Raw genomic sequence first — 24,130 nt, 5'->3', positions numbered from 1 at the left:
CATAAAACGCTAAATAAACTTACCAAACAAGACCGTTTCTAGAGAACTATATTTACACAATACTCTTGTTTTACAGAGAACAATAATAAAACGTATAAAATACTTACAAAATTTTGCAACAATGTACATATAAAAATAAGATCTATCTCTCCTGAACAATAGAAACCGCATACATACAGAAAATATATATAAATATACATGAAATCCTGTCACAGAATCTCAGATGGAGAGAGAGTTTGTAACAGGGTTAGGAAGAAAACATACAGGACTATTAACCCTCTCACCAACACAGAAGCTCTGGGCTTCTCAGAAAAAAACAACAACAACAACACGCAACTTAGTGTAGTGTAACATGAAAGTGTATGATGCAATCTACTTTAATAGTGAGGAGGATGAACTCTACAGTGCTCCAGTTAGTCTCAGCTACACTCCTTCAAGTGCTCATGGCCTGATTAAACAAACCACAAAGCATCTACTTCCTAAATGTAGTCAATGAGAAACTAACCAATGAACATACACCATATGGAACTTAACAGTTCAACTGAAGTCGTCATCCTTTATTCCCTCATGTCGTTCCAAACTCATCTGACTTTCTTTAGTGGAACACACAAATGAGATCATCTGAAGAATGATAATACACACAGGGTCAGTTTTCTGATAACGCATCTAAAAGCAGAGGTCTGATCTTGCTCTGGAGGGCCATGGTCCACATTTGATTTTGAATGGATGTCTGTGCAGAAGAGGCTTCAGTACTCTGAATGAACTGCTTTTGTGATGAGCAGCTTATTCCTATTTGAATCAACAAGTCTGCCATCAAACAACCATTTTGGAATTTGTAATAATTTTTGGAATTTACAGTGAAAACGTTTTGCATCTGGTAGGATTCAGTTTATGGCGCTTCACAATCTGTTACTGACCTTCGTTCATCTACGACTGCAATTCCGTGACATCAAGGATATGATGTCAGTGTTTATCAAGGCACACGTGATCCATGTTGACCAACGGTCAATGTCCAACACTGAAGCAAAGTCATATGGGTTTGACCAACATGGTTAGTAAATTATTCAAATACACTCATTTTTGGGTAAACTACCGCTTTACTGTAAACCACATATTGTGCATCTTCAAGAGTGCAAATTTAAGGCCTGTGGAAGCATGTCAAGACACTCCTGACATTGAACAGACCCTCCTCGTGCCTACAGCGAACACATAGGCAACACAACCATGTGAATGGCTCAACTTGTGTTTGAGCGCACACTCATAAGAGAATTCAGTGGTTTTACTGAGCCACAGGTTCAGTAGTAGAGCATTTCCCTCTTTGAAATGTCCAGTCCAGAGAATACTTCAGTGACACAGGCTCTGTGCTCTACTTGACCTCTTTTATATACACCATATATATACACACTCAAAAGAGAACACAGCAGATCTGACCGTGATATGAGAAGTTTCACCACTTCAGAAAACATCCAGAAGTGTACGTTTATGTTTTCTCCTCTACCAAAGGCATCAGCATTGGCTGATATCAGCTCATGGCCATCACTCACTGGTGACTGGCCAACAGCTCGTCTAGATCGTCCATCCACTCTTGTGTCAATGGGTTTTTCAAAAGAGAGTCCACCAGGTCTGTCTCGGCAGGAAACCCGGACAAGCTGCCTCCTGATTGGGTGCTGTAGCTAAACTGGAGCTGCTGATTGGGGGTCCTGTTCAGCTGATAGGCCTGACTGCACTGAAGTCCTGCGGTGCGGTTGGGTCCGGCCTGTGGCTGACTGTAGGACCCCAAGTCAGTTTGAGGCGGCGCTTGCTGCTGCCCCTGCTGGACCGTCTGCTGGCCAGGAGCGGACAGCTGTTGGGACATGCCTGGGTTATTGGTCCGTTGCTGGTTCATGTTAGGCATCATTTGTCCAGGATTCATTCCTGCCAGGGTCCTACCAGCTGCACTGTTTCCCATGCCACCCTGGGGAAACGGGGTGTTGTTGGGAAGTTTGGACAACCTTGGCTGCATGTGGAAGCCAGAGTTGGGGAAACCTGCTTGCATGCCTCCGTTAGCAGAGCCGGGCTGGAGACCTGGATGCTGCTGCTGCTGCTGCCATGACTGGGCCTGCGAGGGCAAGGCACCCTGGATACTGGTTGGCATGGAGGTGGGCATAGCAGAGCCCATGTTATTAGCCAAGGTGTTGGGCATGCTGTTGGGCATACGGGCCAGTTGTTGCTGCTGCTGTTGTTTCAACATAGCAGCATTGGGTTGGTTTTTCAAGTGTGCTTGTTGCTGGGCTGCTAGAACATTCTGGCGGTAAGCGGCAGACATTGAGGACACCGGCGGTCTCTGCTGGTTGGGGTGGGAGGGATGCATGGGCATGTTGCCATAGAGGACTTGTTGCACATCGAGACCGCCTGCACAGGATGAGAGGTTCATGTCTGCTTGACCGGCGGCTGGAGGGGGAGCAGTGGTTGGGCCAGTATTCTGTACCACCCCCATTCCCATCATGCCTTGTGTCTGAGAGAACATCCGTTGTGTTCCAGGGGTGGGGCCACTGAGAGAGTTCACACTCCCTATTGGTTGAGATGCACCTAAAACAGAGTAACCAAACAATCACAATTACAACACGGCCATTTGCCATCTAGCAAGCTTTTTTTAAATTATTTCAATGAAATTAAATTACAAATGGAAGAAGCCACAAATCTTGTCTTCAGTTTTGTAATGTATATAGGACTTTTTTATTTTAAATAACGGTTTAAAATTAAATTAAAAATGGATTTGGAAAATATAAAGGGGACATTTTTATTTAATGCAGACTGTAAGCAATACTCCTCAATTAAACCAGGAACATTCTACACTCAAGCATGTATACAACATTTTTGATGAGTGCAGGATTTTTTTTTAAGACAAGGCTGCTTATTTCTTTTTTAAGATCTGGCAAAACATATAGAACTAACAAATATTGCTACAAGTGTGATTGAATCATATAATAATTGCTGTTAATAAATGTTCATCGTCTGGTTGACTACGTCTTGTATTCATTTTTCAGAAAATTTCTGCCATATGCACATAAACTGACGATCACCGCTGATAAGCTACTGCTAAATATTCTAGAAACTTAACTTTCTGTAAAGCTGCTTTGCAATGATTTATATTGTAAAAAGCGCTATACAAATAAACTTGAATTGAATTAAACCGCTTTCTAAACTCATTTGCCACAACTTTATTTTACCAGCTTCACTTTGCAGGGAAAAAACTGCTCCTGTCATCAGACCCTCAACTTGAGAGGTTACTGCCCCACCACCCAAGCCAAACTTTGATCCAAAAAGGCATCTTGTTTACACCTGTACACATGGCTCTTGCGATCCAATCTCAAGTCCAGACTGGGTACAAACCACTTGATCACTCAAATTATTCTTGGAGGTGGTTAAGTCTAATTTTTAGCATCAGCCCATATGTGTCCACATGTATTCTGAACAACAGAGTTTCTACTGATGCAACATGCAACTGATCGGAGGAGAAAGGTGAATACCGGAGATGTTGTGCTCGCTGAAGCCGGAGGAGTGCTGCTGGGCCAGGCAGGGTGGCACCCCGGTGAACTGAGACACCTGCTGCTGCTGCTGCTGGAATGGGTTCTGCTGGGTCTGCGGGTTCTGCTGGTCCTGGTACTGAGGCGGTGGACGGGTCAGATGTCTCTGCAGCTGCTGTTCCTGCTGCTGCCGCTGCTTCTCCTGCAACAAACACACTTCAGCTATTGCTTCAAATACTGTCATGAAGGGGCACTGTGGCAAATTATTCTTGTGAGGCTGCTGCCCCCTGGAGGTGGGGCTTTAAAACAGGACACCTCCGTGAACTAATGGATGAAACTTTAGCCATGATTTATACACCGTTTAAACTTGGTTAACATTTGGATTAAATTAGCCACTTCTGTTGTAGCTGTAAAATATAAGTCTCCATCATCATTCTATATTTGCAACCACAGTTTAAAAAAAACTTATTTTGGAGAAAGAATAGTAAATTATGTTGATGATGAGGATTAATACATGTATTTATTGATCATCGCTACTATTGCTAGCATTGTATAGAAGCAGAAATAAGAAGAGCGGCACCTGCTCGGCCATCATCTGTCTCTGGAAGTACTGCTTCTGCTGATTCATCAACTGCATCTGCTGCTGCTGCTTCATGTAGGCCGCGCTGCCATGGTTAGCCTGGATGCTGCTGTTGCTCTGCTGAGGTGTCATAGTGTTCCCCGGGCCGGGAACGTGAGCTGCGGAGGGGTAAGACCCTGAATCCTGCACAGAGCGAGTGAGAAACATTATAGTAAAGAAACGCTCCCTGCTGCTAATATCATCTTCAAGCTGAGCAGATGAGGACAGTGGAAGCTATCTGAAGAGCGATGATATAGAAGTTCTAGAACAAGATCAGTTAGCTTATACACAGTACACGTAGCAAGGGCTTTTAAATTATAGAATAAATAAAAAGAAAACCGATAGAATTAAAAAAAAATATTAGAAAGCTATTTTCAAATAAAGTTCAAATAAAGAGGGTCAAATAAATATAAATATAGTTCTTACACATTTATATAAAGAAAATTACCTTGATATAATCTTAAGTAATAGTAAGTCACTTTGGATAAAAGCATCTGCTAAATGACTAAATGTAAATGTAATATGGCACTGAAGGAATCAGAGTTTGGGCAGCAAATATTAAATGGTCCTAAAATGAGGCTTTATTTTCTCCAAATATAATGTATGATTTCTTCTTTCTGATTTTGTGGTGAAGTTGAACTAGGACCGATTCTTGGCCGGTTTTATGTGACTCCCCCTCCTACAGTGTAATTCATGCAATTCACACCCGCCGAATGCTTCAAATCTCACTGCTTCGTAACTCATTTAAATTCAAGCATCAAAGCAGCTGAACAGCACATCTCCTTTCTGATCCGACCTGATCGTGAGGCGAAACGCTTCCTCAGCGCCTCTGGACTACAGACAGTGCTGAAGAAGAATAAGATGGTTTAAAAATACAGCAGAGATGCAAGCGCTGGCAGCCACCCTCTCACAACAAACACCCGGCACACACTTGCATGCTCTCTCTCTCACACACACACACACTCACTGCAGAAGTATTTCGAGGTCAATGACGACACTAAACAGCGTTATCTGAAAAGTGAGATGTGGATAGAGATTCAAACAATAACAATTTGATAAACAGTGCAAAAAAGGTTGATATCTCTCAAGAAAAAAGTAAATGCCAAATGGGTTAAACAGCTATATTTAAACCAAAAGAACGGGGGGTGCAGGACGAAAGCCAGGGGCGGTCGGGTGGGCAGGCAGCACGCATGAAAGACTGCTTTGTTGCACCCCCCCTTTCTGGCTCTGCCTGTCCTTTCCTCTGTTGACCCGTCTCTGGCAGCCCATCCCGGCCCCCACCGCAGTGTGTGTGTGTGTGTGTGTGTGAGAGAGAATGGCTGTCTGCTCTCTGCTCCTTAGCAACCAGCTGCCTGACCCAGACAAACTGTTCAACCCCGGGGCGCATGAGGCCCACTGCCAGACACACACACAGACACTCACACACGCACACACACACACACACACACACACAGGCTGACGGGCTGAATCCCCCTCGAGCTGGATAATATACTCAATGTGTTTTTATATTCATTTTGCTGCCGACTGTGAACATTATAATGATTTAGTCATGACTGTTGGTCAACATTAAAGTCAAAACTGACTATTCTTATTTTATTGCAGTGTTTATTATAAATGACTTATCCATAGAATTTTTATATATTTATAATTTATCAAAATAACAAATATTATTAGAGACCTCCTCCCTGTTGAAGTGTTCACTGGTACAAGGGCTGAACAATAATCCCTCAATTAACAAGATCACAACAATCAGCAATGAGCCAATCAAAGCCTGACGACAAAGTCATGTCCCGCCCACCATGTTATTATTCAAGAAACCATTTCAGTCGGACATGCATCACAATGGCCTACTTTACAAAATGTTTAAATAGCTTTTCTTATACTTCAGTAGCACAAATGGCTATTGTTAACATCCGGTTAACAATTTTATTAAATATCTTCCATGTAAATACAGTATGTGTTTTTCTTGTTATATGGATACCTCTTACCTAATGCCTCAATGCATAATTCTGTGCTGAGGGGAGTAATATAAATTTTCTCAAAACACTCTTGAAGAAAGAAACACTCCCTGCTGCCAATAATATCTTCAAGGTTAGCGGATGAGGTTATCTGGCTCCTAGAAGGGGGTGGGTTTTTTTTTTGGGGGGGGGGGGGGGGGGGGGGGGGGGAGTCTTCATCACTGAACATCATCTTGAGCCTTCTGAGATAAATTAACTCCAGGATCTGAAAATATCATTGATAATCTTTTCCATTTAGTCTAATTTGAGCATCTCATTTCCAATGAAGTGATGCAGAAAGATCTTGTCATCATTGTTTTGATGTTTTGTGTAATGCAATGACATTCAAGACATTTTTGTGTAGGGGTGCTCCGATCACGATCGGCCGATCATTATGCGCATCTCGTCAGTAAAGCCGGTTATTTAATCAGCGGTTAATTCCATCAGATGCGTGATTTCACATAGAGCAGCTGTTACTACACAGAGCCATTGTTAATAGAAAATATGCGCAAATCACGTTAATTTTCAGCATTTTTTGACGCATCTTCTCAGTTAACAACGGCTCTGTGTAGTAACAGCTGCTCTATGTGAAATCACGCACCTGATGGAATTAACTGCTGATTAGAGAACCGGCTTTACTGACGAGATGCGCATTAACGATCGGCCGATCGTGATCGGAGCACCCCTATTTTTGTGTGTCCAAATGGTTTGGAGCCACTGTATTTTGTGTTTAGCAGGAGAAAAAAAATTCATTCAGGTTTGGAACAACTTGAGGACGAGTTAATGTTGACAATTTACATATTTGGGTGAACTATCCCTTTAAGGTTCTCAAGACTGAAGATTCTTCAGCATACATGTAGTCACAACTACAGATTAGTACTTTATGAAAAAAGAATGAATATGATATTTCATTTTATATGATTTGCTATCGAAATACATTGTGAAGTTGTTAAAGTCTGTATAAACTTTTTTCCAAAAAAATAAATTTCGAATATTAACTGCATTCCCCCTCCCTCTCCAAATATTTAATGTAAAAAAAAAAAAGAAAAAAAATTATGTTATTTTCTTACCCTTCTGTTATTCCAAACCTGTAAGTCTTTGGGTAATCTTTGAAACACAAATTAATATATTTTAGTGAAACTAAAAGTTATGTTAAGTGTGGTAATATGGTAGAAATGTTAAATGAAGGTTCAAACATGATGCACGAGAACCCATGCGGTTTGCTGTAGCTTGAAGTGCATGTAAAAGCTTTCATGTTCACCATACGTGATGTGCTGTAATGTGTTTCTAAAATAAGTCTAAATTAATACAGTTCATCATATATGCACATATAAACTCCCATACATAAAATCTGTGTTTGAAGATTAACCAAAGTCTTATGGGTTTGGAAAAACATAAGGGTGAGTACATGACAACTCAAATTTTAGGGTGAACAAAACCCCTTGTTAGCAACAGATGTGATGAATGCAGTGAGAAGGTGGTCTTACCGGAGCATGCTGGTGGTGCGCTGGTCTGAAGTTCATGTTGGCCGGCCTCTGCTTCTGCATCTGTTGTTGTCTCATCATGTTCAGGATGGCCTGGTTCTGTTTGTTCTGGTTCTGTGTGGCCGGAGGGCCCCTGGGTGCACCTAGTGCTCCAGCCTCGTAATGGGACAGGGGTTTAGTGTTACTGTAGTTCAACATGGCTGCCTGGGCTCCTGGGTTGGGTGGGTGGTTGAGGGGCCCTGTGGGTGTGGCTGGGTGACTTAACATGTTGGCGTGCCCACCTGGCTGCATGTACCCGGCTGGAGCGCCTGCTTTGGGAGAACCCTTGTTGGGCATGAGCAGGGTCTTGGGGTTGGGGAAGTCTTGTGGGTACAAAGAAGGGCTGGTGGACTTCTCAAGCCCAAAGGTCCCGCCCATTTGACTTTGGGTGGGAGCATTTTGGGGCCAAGATGTTGAGTGGTTGGGCTGCTGGTGGAATTTAGCGGATTGCTGTTGCTGCTGTTTTTGCTGTGGCGGCTTCTGAACCACGTGCTGCTGCTGCTGCTGGCTTTGTAATATCGCCCTCTGCTGCTCACGTACTGCTAACTGCTGCAGCTGCTGTGCGGGGGACAGGTCTTTGGGTGGGGCGGGCAGCAGGTGATTCGGGAGTGGTCTGGTGGGCTGCTGCTGCACAGGCAGGGCAGGTGATGTGGCTGGAGCCGTTGCGGGGGAGTTGGTGTGAAGCGGAGGCCCAGACGAGGTGGGTCTCACCTGAGGTGAACCGTTGCAAGAGTCCTGATCGAAGGCGGAGGGAGCCGTAGCGGGGGGGAATTCAGTCTTCACGCTGACCAGATCTGGCGGCATCAAGCTCTGAGCTGCACCGGTGGACGGGAGCTCCGGGTCCTTACGATCTCCAAAACTGTCACTGAAGAGCTCCTGGATTTCCTCGTAGGGTACGGAGCGGTTGAACTCCTCCATGATCTCACTCCAGTCCTGATCGTTGAGGTTGAGGTCAGGGAAGAGGTTGTGGTTTCCGTTCCCACCTCCTCCAGGCAGTATGCAGGGCAAGATATCGTCCACCGGCTCCTGCTTCATTTCTTTCAGGAGGAAATCTGACTCTGTGCCATGTGATGCACCGCTATCAGTTAGACTCGTCCCATTGTGCGCTGCACCAACCACTCTGTGGTTCCCATTGGCCATCATGGTATCTGTACACACGTTATGTTTGGAGTCCATAGGTGAGCGAGGAGGCACTATGCCATTTGAGACCCCATTAAGACCCCCCAGTGCATCCTCAACACAGGGTTTTTTATTGGGCGGGTAGCCATCGGTGAAACCGTTGACCTGGTCACGGCCGTGGGGTGAACCAGCATTATCCAACTTCCTCTTGACAGTCTCCTGTAACTGCACAAAGAAAGTTTTTTGTTAAAATCTATATGAATTCATAAATTAGGTGCAGTGACTAATTATAAATCACTTTGTCATTTAAATGGCCCTGCAGTGTAACATGAATTTTTTACAAATATTCACATTTTCAAGTATACACAAGAATTTTATCAGCTAATTCCAAAACAAATTCTTTCCATTTCATTCCCTGTAAAGATGTTGTTCCCATATTATTTTACTCCATGCAAATTACAAATAAACAATCATACACTATTAAATGCAGATCAAATTTGAAATAATCAGCTGAAAACGAGTACCGAATTATGAGAATTAATATGTGTATTTGTACTGGACCGTTTCGGTACAGGGCTTTCGGTACGGAAAACGCGTGCATGCTAGAAATAGAACCGACACCTATTTTTTCACGCGACACGCAAGCATGTTGGAAGCGTTTCCAGGCAAAATATAATAGGAAAATATGTTTATATGTCATTTTGTACAAAAATACATTTTAATTCATGACATTTTGATGTTTGAAAGTCTATAGTTTGACAAATTCAGATATAAATGGAATTTAAAAAATAAATAAATAATTACAGATTTTCAAATATTGCACCAGTCAAACAGAGTCTATTTTGCCGTCAATAGTGTCGACTGTGTCCTTTATCAGTAGACGTAGGTGTGTGTAAAAAAAAAAATTCTTTTTTATATAAATTTTTAAAGTGTAAAGTAATAAACAACCTGCAGTTTAAGGTTTACATTTCTTTCCCTTACTGTACTGAAAATTAACCGAACTGTGACTTTAAAACCGAGGGATACGTACCGAACCGTGATTTTTGCTTACCGTTACACCCCTAGTAAATGGGTCTATTCTTGTGTTGAGTTGTGACTGGCTAAAATGCATCTTCATTGACCAAAATGAACTGTATGACCAAAATTCTGTCTCATGGTGTGACTAATTCTATTACTATGTAACATTATATTTTTATATAGTTATATGTAGTTATTATGAAAATCAACAAAAAGGGCTTTATATAATAAAGGCAACTTGTAGGTGCAATTCAACTTAAAATAAGTGGTTTCTGAATTATTTTTAAATGATCATGTTATTGTCATACGTCAATCTAAATGATTTATATTAAAATAAATTAGTTACTTCCTTTTAGTTTGTTTAGGATAATATTAATACTAGTTATATTGTTTAAATTTGTTCTTTGGTATCCACTTATTATACTGCGTTTTTAAGGGGCTTGTTTTGCTCTATCTTCCTTTGGAGCTTTAATCAAAACAAGGAGGAGTTCAGTAGTTGCAAACTGAACATCAGTTAGTGCTGACTAAGTGGTTTAAATCATACACACCTCATGACCACGTCATTATTTGACACCAGCCCGGGTGAAGACTGACATGCATCAGTAAAATGTGATGCATTAATTTGAGTCGAGTTGAGAGAAGTGTCTAAATCACAGAAGGTTATCATCTTCTATTTCTGATCCGTGTCCGATCATTTGGAGTCAAATAATGTACGTGCTAACTCAAATGTGTTAACCACGCCCACTTATTTACATGTTGCAGTGTACGCAGAATTAAAAAATCTGGTATTTTATAACATGGTAACGATATACACTGTCATACCACCCAGCCCTTGTCTTCGTCATCAGTTTCTAAGCATTTCTCCACATTATTCATGAGAAGGAACTCTTTAGCCAATCAATGCACTGTATTATGCATGAGATAACATTACGGTGCATAATTTAAATGTTTCAACTCGGCCATCTTTTGTTGTTGTTCAGGGACATATTGTTCAAAAGGTTTGCGTTTCCCTGTGAACACGGTCAGCGAGTTTAAATATGTCTGTAAGATGCAATTGACTTTGCTAATGCTACTGTAAGGTTATGGTTCATTAACATCTACACCTACCACAACCCTAAACCTACCCTCACAGTACAGCAAATACATTAATTATAGGTTATATTCACAGTTGTAGGGATACAGCTACAGGAAACCAACAATATCTTTTTTTCTCTCAATTAGATTGTGTTTTTATTCAACTCTACGGTAAGTGTATGTTTAGGGTAGGTGTAGAGTTTAATAACCCCAACCCTAATGTTGTAGTAATGTACTGTAGTGGTCTAAACACGTTTGTGCACATTTCACTCCATTTTTTCAAATGAACTGTAAATAATGAGAACTGAAAATAATAATGAACTGAATGGTAATTATACCTTTTCTTCCTGCTTTAAACTGATTCATGTCATTTCCTCAGAGACTAGTGCTCGTAAATATAACATTTTCTTCCTCATTTTGAAGAAACGTTGAAGAAGTTGTAAAGCTTTGACTCGGATAACTCGTTAAATCCATGAAATGAAAGAGATCGAAAACGAGGAGTTGGTGTCCCACACATTTATTGGCTGCTACACAGCTACGCACTCTTCTCATTCATGAGATATTAACTCTTTCTTGGCTTACAAATAAAGTAAAGACAAAATAATAACAATGCACACCGCACTATGTGATGCAGGGCTCCAAACAAAACAAAAAAAACACGAGTAAGGAGCCATTAGCTCCTATGAGAAAAACAACTTAGGTGCCAAATGATTTTTTTAGGTGCCACAGAATAAACATGTTTTATGTGTTTTATTTAAATTATTTATTTAACATTTTAACTTTTTAATCATACTGACATGTTTGTGTCTCATCTTTTCTTGACTTTATCAGCATTTTAATCCATCTTGTAGATGACCTGGGAATGAAGGTTCACTTAAAGTGAGAGCTAAATGTCTTTTCCAACTTGAAATATACAGTCATGCGTTGTTTATTGCACAAAATCTGTCCCAATATCATGGACCATAAGCATCACTTGGCCCCTGAGTATAGTTTGGGGTCCTCCTCAATGCATCCTGTAAATGTTGTCATACTCTCTTGAAAATAAAGGTGCTTCATGATACCATAGAAGAACCTTTTTTTCCTGTCTAAATGGTTTCATAAAGAACCTTTAACATTTGAAGACAATAACAGATTATGAAAAGGTCAGAAAGAAAGCTCAGCCAAGATGAAGGAACAGCTAGCTGATCATAGCTGTATATGGATAGCCATTTTTAAATAAATTTAGTAAAAGAGCTACTGCAAGCGATTTTTAGTGCTGCAAATCCATTTATCCTTTGCTAAAATTTACGAGTCTTCATGGAGAGAGCAGGTCATGGTTGCTTAGCAACGGCGGACGCCTCAGTAGCGCAAGAGCCCGAAGGCTTTTGGAAAAAAATCTGAAAGCGGCGCGCCTAGCATTTTCCATGCGTTTTTAGACGCGATATGTGAACGGCCCCTTAAAGAGCACCAAAACTGTATTTATGGTTTGAATTTTGTTATGAATTTGGAATAATTTTAAAGCTGATACTTTGTAAATTAAAAAGTAACAAAGCACAAAGCTTTTTGCGATTACTGGACGGCAAGTGCACTTCAAATAATGAAGTTCATGCATTAACAGAACACAGCATGGACTAAGATCGTGTTAAGAAGAAGCCTTATGATTATAAACGAGAACTGTTAACGATATTGCCAATATCCACACAGATGACAGCTTTACCGGTTGTAGTTTGTTCAAGTTATGAATGAAATAGATGCTGTTTTTCTGCACTTTCTCTTCAAGTCTCCATCATTTCTCTCTCTCGTGCATTTATCAGGTGTGTGTCAGCGCTGCTGCGCGGCAGATTAGGACTGTTTAAAACTCTCTTTTCCCACTAAAACTTCAATGCGCATTCTCTCAATGTAACAAAAGATGTGAATGCAAAACAATCAGGAAAAAAGGGATTACATGCAATTTTTTAAGAGATAACATGTAAATACGTATGCCTAGTCGCCAGTGGCGACCTCAGCAAAAACTTCATTCGCATTTTAATATTTATGGTCGCAAATGCGATCGTTTTAGTCGCAGTTTGGAGCCCTGTGATGCAAAACACATAGTTTTGGCCGTTACAAAGTGTCCATCCACACACAAATAAGGCATTTCATTGCACTTTAACAAGTAATATGAATGGCCTGTATATGTACAAAATTTTAAACCAGCCCTCTCTTTAGTTTAATGTCACAGTTATGTCAGAACGCATCTGATTCTGGTTTCTGTGGCGGTGCGTCGGTCTCGTCATTATATTTAAAGTTAGTTTATCAGTGTGTTTGAAAGTATATATTTTTCTATTATTGGTGATCCCATAGGCTCTCTCTCTCGTGCACATGCGCAGTTTAAAACACCAAATAGTTCTGCTATGACAAGAACAAAGAGTCTCTCTCTTGCTCCGCCCATGCACGATAATATTGTGTATCGTCGATCTCACAGGCTGACGATATGAAAAATTACCATAATCGCCCAACACTACACACCACATATTTTGAAACCATAATGTTACCACAACTAATTTATGGCTACAGTGAGCACACAAATGCCATGTCATTGGGTTTTGGGGGCCTGGTGCATGATGGGCTGTTTAATAGGAACAAAGCAAGGGTTAAAAATAGAAAAGAAGAGCGGGTTTCGACCCATTCGAACAGGCATGAGCTGTTGTTGTGTGAAGCTGTAAGTGAAGGCATGCGGCCCGTCTGAAGTGAACTCCCCTCCCAGCTGCAGCTCCAGCACACTGCAGAGTTTCTGAACCTGAAAAACTGGTCTCTGTATCAGCTACAGTCACTTTTCTGAGACGACCTCACTTGGGCGGCACACCCACAAAAATGTCTTTTCTTTCAAACATGCCAAAACTCTTCCCAAAGCTATTTTTTACTGCCATACATCTCTTAATCTCCTGAACTCTTACTTTCCCTCCATCTTGGTGCCTCCCCCGCTCAGAAGCACCTCCACCACATGAGTCTAATTACCATGTGTATGAACGCATATCCCACAACAAAAGAGTCAGCACACAGACCGCGGAGGGGTGCGGGAGTGTGCCAAATTCCTGGCCATGCACAGAGCAAGCTCAGCTCTGCTTTGATGCCCTGCCTTCTACAACGGACCACCCCCGTCCATACGGACGAGGAGCAGTGCTTTTGGCCCGAGGGCAGAGAGCACCGCTTGACTGCAGCGATCAATATTAGTGCAAAGACTTGGGTCACTAACCTCAGTTTTGCGGTTTGCTACTTCACAAATGAGGGGAAAAGTCCAACAAGTGTGTAATTTCCTTTAGTGGAGCTAGTAATTAGTCCTTAAATGGTTTAGGGCAGCCAAAAATCTGTATGTGCAATTCAGACCAGCTGTTCATGTATTAGTGCTCTTTGCCGAGATAAAGCAGCACAAACTCCAAACATTAAACTTGGGTATGTAACTTGTCCTGTGCTACATACATGAATGACCTCAAGTCACACAGATTCTTAGGTGTCCTAATTATGGATTACATTTAATTTACAAATAAATAGCTGGATGATATGCAGGTATTATTTCTAGTGTTTCATTTGGTAGGTTGCAGTATCAGAATTTTTTGGTACCTAATTTAAAGTAGCAGTAAATGATGCACAACAAACCTATAGTTTAAAGGTTTTGGGTCAGTAAAGCTGCGTTCCCCCGCTGGAACTTTACCCAGGAACTAGGGACTTTGGGCTGGTACTAGGTGTGTTTCCACAGCAGGAACCAGGATCTAAAAGTTATGGGTAAAGTATTGCCCCTCAGAAAGTCCCTGCTCGTGAGGTGGTACTTTTTCAAATGTCCGGAACTTTCGGGGGCGGGACTTTTCTTGAGTGTGCGCTTAAACTCACTATAGATCAAACTTAATAATGTGGCTTTCTATATAATTTATTATCCGATTGACTAACCATGGAAAATAAATCGTATATAGCCTAATTATCAATTCCTAATGTTTTTATTAAATCGTTAATCACGTTACATAGAAAATCAGTCCCTTTTAACATTGTATGAGCCTACAGGAGACCCATGTCTGGATGTTGACTAAAAGATGGATTTGTGTTTAATGCATTTGGCTGCTTTTAGCCTTACCCTAAAGTTGGTACACCCTCCGCCTATGAGTGACAGTGTCACAAAATCAACTTTGGCTCCCAAGTAAAGATGTTCTGAACTTGAACATGTTTGTTTGTGTTGAAGTCTGAGCTGATAAATTCTCAGTGGTTTAGTTTCATTTCATTTGCCCTTTGAGGTTTCTCAAATTCAACAAATGGCAGCGCTTATGAGTTGGACAACGCTGTGGTCGCGCCAGTGCACCCCCTTACAAAAATCAGTCGCACCGGCAGAAAAAAAAAAAGAGACTTGGTCGCAGTCTGAAGTCCTGTGTTGCGGACGTGTGTTTCTTTCCTGGCATTTCAGTGATGAATGCTTTATAAACAAGGCCCCAGTTTGATACTGAAAGATGGAGTGGTTCCAGTGATAAAAGATCCCGTCATGAGTCAGAACCACAGGCGGTAGGTAAAACTGCATTAAAATTACCGCAACTGCAATATTACTCAAGACATGGTCGTCACAATGGGGCACTTGTTAAATGGGTTGCAACAGGGCCTTTCACATCACAGAAACCTTTTCATAGTACCAGAACTATTTGTGGAACTACCCACTTTTTAGTGTTTTTGCATTGCAGAAACTGGGTGCGATTTTAGTACCGGACTGCCTTTTTCGAGAACCAAATTAGCAGGGTCTAACCAGCACAACTGGTACTAACCATGACGCAAGTAGACACTGATTTGCCAAATCATTCGAAAATGCCCTGTCCCGCCATGATTAAAAACGATGTGTAACATACTGTAAACATTGTGTCAACCTATTTCGCAAGTGCAGGCACTTGTAGCAAATGTAGCACTGCCAGTTGTCGTTGGAGATCCTAATCCTCCTTTCCGTTCTTTCAATTGCTTTATGTATACGTCGACAATCCATGTACATTATTGTGAAACCCACGAGATGCAACAAACACTGCTCCAATCACAGCATCCTCCAACCTCCTGTTAATAACTCTGTTGTACGTCGCACACAAATTACGTCGTTGTCAACCGGCTTACGTCATGTCCTAGAACACACGGTCGGTGCGAATGCAACCCTTTAAATGGTACTGGGAAATAGTAAATGCAAAATCATCCCAGTACTTTAGTATTGTACATTTAGTTCTGGAACTAAAGCGGTGCGAAAGGCCCTAATGAATGCAATTTGTCAGTCATGGAATCAGCTGCAATGAGCTTGTGTTTCATTGTAAAGCAGACACAATTATGTATTTCTGGTGGTTGTAATGACATAACTTGTATGTATCTGTGGTAAAACTGCTGCCTAAGACATTACTTCCTGGATGTCAGATTTTCAGTCTTATTCAACAGCTACTCTGCCATCTGTATTTGCCAAGTAACTTTTTAGTAGTTACCCTCTTAGTAACCCAGTATTCTAATAGCTCTAACAGGCTTGTTTACGGTCTGACAAATACATGAATGGGCCACAAAAGTTTTTTTATTTTTTTTATTTTGTTTTTACTGTTTGCTACGTCATTGCCCCCTCTGGTTACCTCATCCGCCCCCTCACCAGTGCTGCGCTGGCGCCGGCTCGGACTCAAGAATAACATGAGACTAGCAGAAACCGTTTATGCCCCCTTTAAGGTTTAAAAAGAAGCCTCTTATGCTCACCAAGACTGCATTTATTCAAAAACTATTTAAAACCCCCCCAAAAAAGGTAGCTTTTCTATTTTGATCCATTTAAAATTTTAATTAAATCTAATAATTTAAATAAAAAATATATTATTTTTCAATTTTTACCTACACCAGGTTTTTTTCTTTTTTGTCAGCGTCTGCATTTCTGCCCTGAGCCCTGGTTATCCCAGGTCAGTAGCTGTGAAAGGCCAGATGGAGGCCAAGTGCTGAACAAGAACAGTGAGTTATGTTGAGTCATACTGCGAGGAAGGGAAAAACAACTAGATGTACTATATTTCGGCACAATGCTCCATGTTCAAGGCACACTCTTACAGCACTAGCTAACTACAATCAACAGCCCATCTATAAGCTACACCAACATCAGGAGATCTGCGTTTAAACCAGCAGTTGACCCAAACATAAACAATTTACCCCTCACACGGTTACAAACCCAGATGATTTTCTTTCAAATGGCAATCCATTCAATTAACACTTTTCTGATTATAATGAATGGGTCTCGTGTTCCACTGAAGGAAAAGTCATGATTAGTCATATGTTTGTGACACATTTTTTTGGGTGGAGTGAACCATTCCTTTAAGACTAAGTGGCCCAAGTACTCTCTGTAAGACCAGGCTATAAGAGTGGCACAGCATATGAACACTTCCTGTCTAAGGGTGAGAGACTGGTGTACTGCAGATGCATTTAAGTGTGAAAGTGCACAGAGACATTCAGCCGTCCAGGGGCCACTGGGAACAATAGTGAGTCACAGCTGTGGGCGAGCGGGGCGAGGGGTGAATGTGAGCAGACCTGAGTCATGCTAAATGCTTTTCATCAAACCAGAATGACCATCCCAAAACTACAGCAACGCTGTCCTACAGCCGAACTCTGACATGCTTTCTTTCAAACTACAGCCTTTGTCAAACAACCTCCAAACTAGTTTGACTGCTCCAAACGCAAAACATAACCTACTTGGCAAGTTACAATAAAACACTGGCACCTATTCTTCAACACCTGAGCTAACGGTCCTGCTAGAGCTTAAAACGTATCCATCCACCAACGCTGACCTTACTGTGGTTGTAGTTAACATGAACAAAGTGTCTTCAACATCAAGATTTTTTCTTTAGTTCACTTAAATAGTCTTGCACTGATACAAGTAGAGGTCGACCGATTAATCGGTTTTGCCGATTAATCTGCACCGATAATCAATTGCTTGAATATATAAGCATGACTGTTTGGATTTATATGAAATGGTAACACTTTATAATTTACAATTATGGGTTAAACATCATAAGTGTTGGAACACCTCCTTGTAAGTAGATGATTATTGGCAAGACAATCGTCATGACTGTATGTTAGAGTGAGCATGAAGAAACTTCCACTCATTTAGCTCTCTTAAACACAGCCCTCTAAACTCATGCTCATTTGCCTCCACCTTTAAACGAACGCCCACTACTCAACATCCAATCAACAACTGATGCATAGAACCAAGTCCCACCCTACGATTTCGTTTAATAATTGGTAACTCAGATATACGGCAATACAGAAAATAAGATGTTACATCCATTTCATCGCTTCACTGTCTGTATGAATAATCGATGTGAGGTGGCACAGGAGAGCACTGTCTCTTTAAAGGGAGATAATCCACCCAAAAATTTTAAATTGATAATGTTCCAAACCAATAAGACTCTCTGTATTCCTCAGAACAAAAATAAAGATTTTTTTAACAGATTTCTGTCCCTCCATTAAAAGTCCATTCATAAAAACACCATCAAAATGTAATCTATTTGAAAGGAGTGGGTTAATTACAATCTCCTAAAGAGAAAGCACACTTTACATGATTTAATTCAGAATTTATTTCAAACACACAGAGCACATCAATATGGTAAAGTGCTCAAGCGTGAGAACAAACCTCAGTGGTTCTAGCATGCGAAACAAGCACATCTGAGCTTCCTTTACCATATTTGTTGAGCTCTATGTAGTTTGAAACAACATGAGAATGAGTGAATGAGATTTAATTTGTGGCCGAACTAGAACACTAACTTTTAAGAGTCATGTGTGTTTTTATTTTCTTGAGGGGAGAAATATGATGTGGGAATAAAACCAGAGAGGAAAACAAGTCTGGTCCATTCTTTAGATCCACATTTACAGAACAGTTGCTACAAACCTACACTCTGCTCATGTGGGCCGCGAACAGTCAGAGATTTAGTGAGCCACAGCCTTGAAGTGACTAAATCTAAGCTAATATGAGCATGTAGCAACATCCCCTCATTACTCAGCATCCCATATAAAGAAAACAACACCGTACCAAAGCTGAATGAGTGAGTGTTGAAGTTTGGGAGGACTGATCGGTTACTGAAGAATTTCTGGCAGTTATTAAATATCTGCTGTTTAGATAAAACAATGTCAGAAACAAGGGTTAGAAAACTACCATTAAGAAAGCATTCATTTGACTTCAGTTCAGTCTTAGCTTATGATTGACCTGAATCGGGTCGGGCTGATAGACATCAAGATGTTGAGCTTATCTTTCTTGTATCCAGATAATGAATACAAAGCTTTCGATTCATGTAAACTCAATTTCAAACTTTGTGTGCAGTAATGCAAGCACACATCACTCAATGCTGCCACAAGGGGTGCCATGACATCAACACCAAAAGTAAAGCACAATTGTCTTTTCTCTCCTACTGTGACTTCACTGTGAACTAGCAACACTGACCAAATGAAGGAATTAATAAAGTAGGATGGCTTTTAATTCAAAGTGTTGTTTTGTGCTAATTGCTGGATTGAAACTCGTCATTTGGCAACATTATCGCCCATCATCAAAGAAGTGGGAGGGTCATAACGAAGATTGAGGGCACACGTAAAAAAATATTTACAATGACGTGCATGGCTAAATAATCTGCAACAAATTATTATTTTTTTTTTATTGACCATTTTACAGTTTAGTTAAATCTTTTACATTTTAATATTTAAAAAATCATGTGCATTTGTAACACTTTATTTTGTATTCTATTGCCTCTTTTAAAACTACAAAAAGGGCAGCATTTTTGATCATTTTCATAAAAGTTTAATGGCACGCAGAATATTTTGTTGTAGGAATATCGCAACATGCAATGTGTCAAAACAAAAAACAGAGTCTCTGCTTTTAAACAAAATACACAAAAAAGGTTTTATTGTTCTTCATGCATTTTTCAGCACAAGCTGAGAAATCAAATATTTGTCAAAGACTTTGTCTGGATCAGAACGATGATTAAAACATTGATTAAATAAATCGCTTCCATAGACATCCAAAGCACGCACTGTCCTCTACCACTTCCTGGATTGTCATTCAGTAACAGTACGCAGTTCTGGTTTATATGCGGTTTAATGCTTGATGATCATGTTTTTACATATGCATCAGCTTACAAACACAATTGCTTGTTCAGTACGCTTTCAGAAGATGCGTAATAGCGATAAATTTACATGGCTTCTCGCTATAACGTTAAGCTAGTTAAATGTGCGCTAGATTAGGCAGATTTCCAAGTGTTTGTGAGCAGCCCTACCATTCACCACTCCAGAAGTTTACCAAACAATCCCGTCAATAGGACGGTCATGATAACAAATTTTACTGGATGATAAATTGTCCAAGAAATCATTGCGATAATATTGTCGTTCGAAGACCAGTTTCAACGAATATAATGATAATGGCATAACGCAGGTACACCTTTTCAAAGATCAATAAACTTACTTTATGGCAGATTCAGAGCAAGAAATACTAACATGTTGACTTTGTGTGGCTTAAAGTTAATTAATTTTGTACATTATGTTTATATGCCAGTTAGGGATGCTCATATTGACCGTTTGACACATGCAACTACACGCATACAGACATATTTAGCTGAGCAAGCCAAATGAAGCGAGCGAAAAGTAGGCCCATTTCGAGAGAAACAGTATATCTCTAGACTAATATTACCCTCAGAAATGTATAAATCAGCTAATGTTAGAAATGCACCAACATGTAACACACGAAGACCCCAAACTGAAGGGTCCTCATGCATGCCCGTTAGATCCGTGTCAGTTCTCAGGAGAATAAACCTGCTGTCAAACGTTATAGACGCTATGGTGATTCATTCATAAAGAAAGCTGTCCTCATCGGTTGAGTTTTCTGGTTCTTAGCAGTACATTGTGAGATGATTCCGCTGAGGTTTATGCAAATCTACACTCATGACTTGTCTTTGCAGTGCTTTTTGTGGCCTAATGCTCACAAACGACATGCTATCAGTTTCAGGGGCCTGACGGTCTCTGTAAAACCACCCATGGTTTCAACACTATACACTACTCTGTGTGTCATCGTTTCAATCAATAGCAATATCTTTACAAGGAAAACACCATGTGAAGGAAGTCCTGTTATTTAAGACCGAAGCATGGCAAAATACTACTCCTGTTTAAAGTGGATCTACAAAGCATTGGACTTTGATGACACTTTATTTCTGAATGTCACTGTATTAGAAAACATCAGAGCAAGTGTCAGGCAGATGCAGCAGGAACATTTCACAATCAGAAGTTGCATTATACATTTTCCAAACCTAAGAAAAGTCATTTTCTTGCTCTGTTTCTTGGTTTACCATTTAGTTTTCCGATGCACGCACACATGACCTTAAGTCTTTCAGGGGTGCTTTCAGAGAAAACTAGAAGCAGGGAGGCTTTGAACGCTTCAATCAGTGTTGCAAATGCAATGCACGCTGCAAAAACAAACACTGGCATGAGTTGATCATTCATTGATCTCGCCTCGGAGCAGCACGGAGCTCGTGTGACATGTGCTGGACGCGTGCTCCTGTCACTTTCAGGAGCTCCGCGCTGTTGATGCTGACGGAGCAGCTGTGAGACTTCAACCAACACACCTGCAGAAGCGCCTCAAACTTCCCGATGCTCCAAGACCAGTGCATTCAAGCACCCAACTGCATTTCTACGTCCCTATCGTCTTTAAGGAGTTTCACAGTAACTTATAACACGCTTCTGCAGTCCTATTGGAGTAAGCTCAATGGTAATAGTTTCTAAATCATAACACGTGAGGTTTAAAGCTACTATCTTTCAGTTATCAGAGCTAGAGAAGCATCGTGACACATAGACTTACCGCGATCAGCGTGCTGTTTCTGCTTTGCTCCGCCGGCGTCCCGCTCCCCCCGTCGGCCAGCTCCGCGCTGGTTCCCCCGCCGCCCGTGCCTCTCTGCCCCGCGGGTTCCGCGCTCGTCGCCGCTGGCTGCCGGTGCTTGTTCGTGCGCTTGGCCTTGGTCTGCATGCAGCGCTGATGCAGCGCAAACGTCTGCTGTCTCTCAATCTCCAGTCGCTCCATGGCCGTTCTGTCATAGCGGTCCTCACAGCCGTTGTGATGCCGCCGGAAGAGCTCGATGCGCCGCCGCAGCCGCTCCATCACCGCGCTGTGCCGCGGCACCACGAAATCCGCCATCATCCAGAAGAACCGCGTTTATAAACTCACTCGAGTCTCCGGAGTCCAGCACAACTCTCAGGACAGATCGTGCTGTTCAGAGCTGTGTGTGTGTGTCTTTACAAAACACACTCAACTGCCTCCATTTTTATTACTATCTACCTCCTTGAACAACAAAACAAATCGCTTATACTTCAGATGTATGCGCTTATATTCAGAAAAAGTCGAAACTCTGATCAGTTTCCTTTTACGCGAACGATCGCTCAAAAATCACGGAACAATGTTTCTTATATAACTGTTATATTCAAGCCGGGAGTCTTGACACAAACTAGAATTAAGCACAAACTATTTTATGAATGAAACCGTTTACTAACACGAACCACTTATTCGTCATATAAGTTAACTTACATTTGTAAATAATTTAGAGAAAAGTTTAAGAGGATTCAAAACTTTTACTTCAGGAATGAATCTCGTTTTGAGAGAACTAAAACCATTTTAAACATTTCACGTTACCTCAGTATTTATATTTGCGCATACAACACGTTAAATCGGGTTTCTCTCTCGTCGCGAAATGTTTAGCAACAAATGAAAAATAAATAAGCAGTTTTTTCTCCTCACAGTTGAAGTTTGACAAAAGACGTACTTGAAGATAAAAACCTATCGACGAAAGGTTAGCAAGTGATGGATTAAAAGCGCTTACATGACACCCATTCAGCCCCAAAACACAAACTTAGAGAGTTACGAGCGAGTTTTACTAGTAAAAGTAACTTTTAAAGTAGCAGTGCGGCTAACAGCTGATCCTCACTGTTACATTACAGCTACGGATGTAGCTTAGCCTGCTTGCTAACTAGCCCTCAGACAAAGCATTATAAACTCACTTTCTTCCGAATTTGCTCCAGAAGTCTTAAGTACACACATCCAGCTACTGTCCCCCGGTCTGACTCGACACGAAAAAGAAAAAGCAAACGTTAAAGAAATAAACTCTGCCCCGCTGCGCTGTCTCTATTGTTTTCCAGTGTTCAGGCAGTTGTTGGTCGCCATCTTGTAACTATTTTTTTTTCCTTTTTTCTTTTTTCCTCCGCTTTATCCACGCGATGTGAGTGACAGATCACTCGGGCAATCACAAACTCTCACTGTTAAACCCTTTCCTCAACTTCACTTTTTTATTATTGAGAAAATAAGAGTGCATTTCTTAAAGCTAGAATATGTTAAAGTGAAAAAACCGGAGACATCTTTTCATGTGATTTTATTACTTTTCGGTTAGATTTGGGTATCCCCCTTTTCATGATACCTCAGTTTACATTTTTTGGTGTAATTAAACAATTATTTAAAGAAAAATGTTAGTAAGCTTTGCAGAACACTGCAGCGGGCTTTCACCACAAATCTTTGGGCTACTCTGATTGTGTAAAACCAAATTATGCAACTCAGCCAGCTATCACAATAATAGCTCTCTCTTACAGTATTATAATGCTGAGCTGAACGTCTGCATCTCTAATAGATATTTCTAAAGAATTCAGTCCATTTCAGGAAATTATTCTCTTGCGTGCAGCAAAGCTCAACCATTGCCCCAGATAACAAACAGAAAGAGTGTGTTGGTCCTGATTCAGGTGGGGGTTTATCACCACATTTGGTTTCAGTTGAGCTTGACTATAACGAAACTGAACACTTACACCACATTAATGCTTTAACTTCATTGTATTAGATTACAAAATCTATGCAAACTAATGTGGTGTAGTTAACCACCCATTGTCTTCATTTTGAAGCATTTATCATCATTTTATTATTTCTTTGTAGTGATTTAAGTGTCCAAAAATGTTTGGAGGCCACTTTCCTTTCTAGGTCCACTTTTGAAGTATGCAAACATTTATACAAGTCTGACATCACATGGGTGTTATTTCCCAACACTTTTGGTCTTAATTCATGCATGTCTGATTGGGGAAGTACATCTGTCAAGACAAAACAATTATGAGCATGTGTAGTTTAACTGAAAAATATTTAATCTCTGGTAATAACAGAACATAAAAAGTCCAGGTAACAGGTCACCTCAGAATCAAAATAAAATAGATTTATAAATATTACATTAGGGATAAAGAGAAATGTATTTTTTAGGACTTTTAATATTATTAGCCTTCACACTTCACGACACTTAA

At 40.8% G+C, this 24,130-nt stretch overlaps 1 protein-coding gene across 1 annotated transcript; it reads right to left on the bottom strand.

Moving 5' to 3' along the window:
• Positions 1 to 32: 32 nt before the first annotated feature.
• On the bottom strand, positions 33 to 23,135 carry LOC113113364 (mastermind-like protein 1). The gene is made up of 5 exons (XM_026279501.1): positions 21,669 to 23,135; positions 7,610 to 8,989; positions 4,087 to 4,269; positions 3,510 to 3,708; positions 33 to 2,568 (listed from the first exon to the last, which is right to left on the bottom strand). Exons 1-5 carry the CDS (start codon positions 22,002 to 22,004, stop codon positions 1,541 to 1,543), a joined length of 3,126 nt encoding a protein of 1,041 aa, XP_026135286.1. The 5' UTR covers positions 22,005 to 23,135; the 3' UTR covers positions 33 to 1,540.
• Between the last annotated feature and the right edge of the window lie 995 nt (positions 23,136 to 24,130).

This window comes from Carassius auratus, chromosome 14 (assembly GCF_003368295.1).
Source record: "Carassius auratus strain Wakin chromosome 14, ASM336829v1, whole genome shotgun sequence".
In the NCBI taxonomy this organism is placed as follows: domain Eukaryota; kingdom Metazoa; phylum Chordata; class Actinopteri; order Cypriniformes; family Cyprinidae; genus Carassius; species Carassius auratus.
This window is presented reverse-complemented; position numbering and strand designations above follow the sequence as displayed.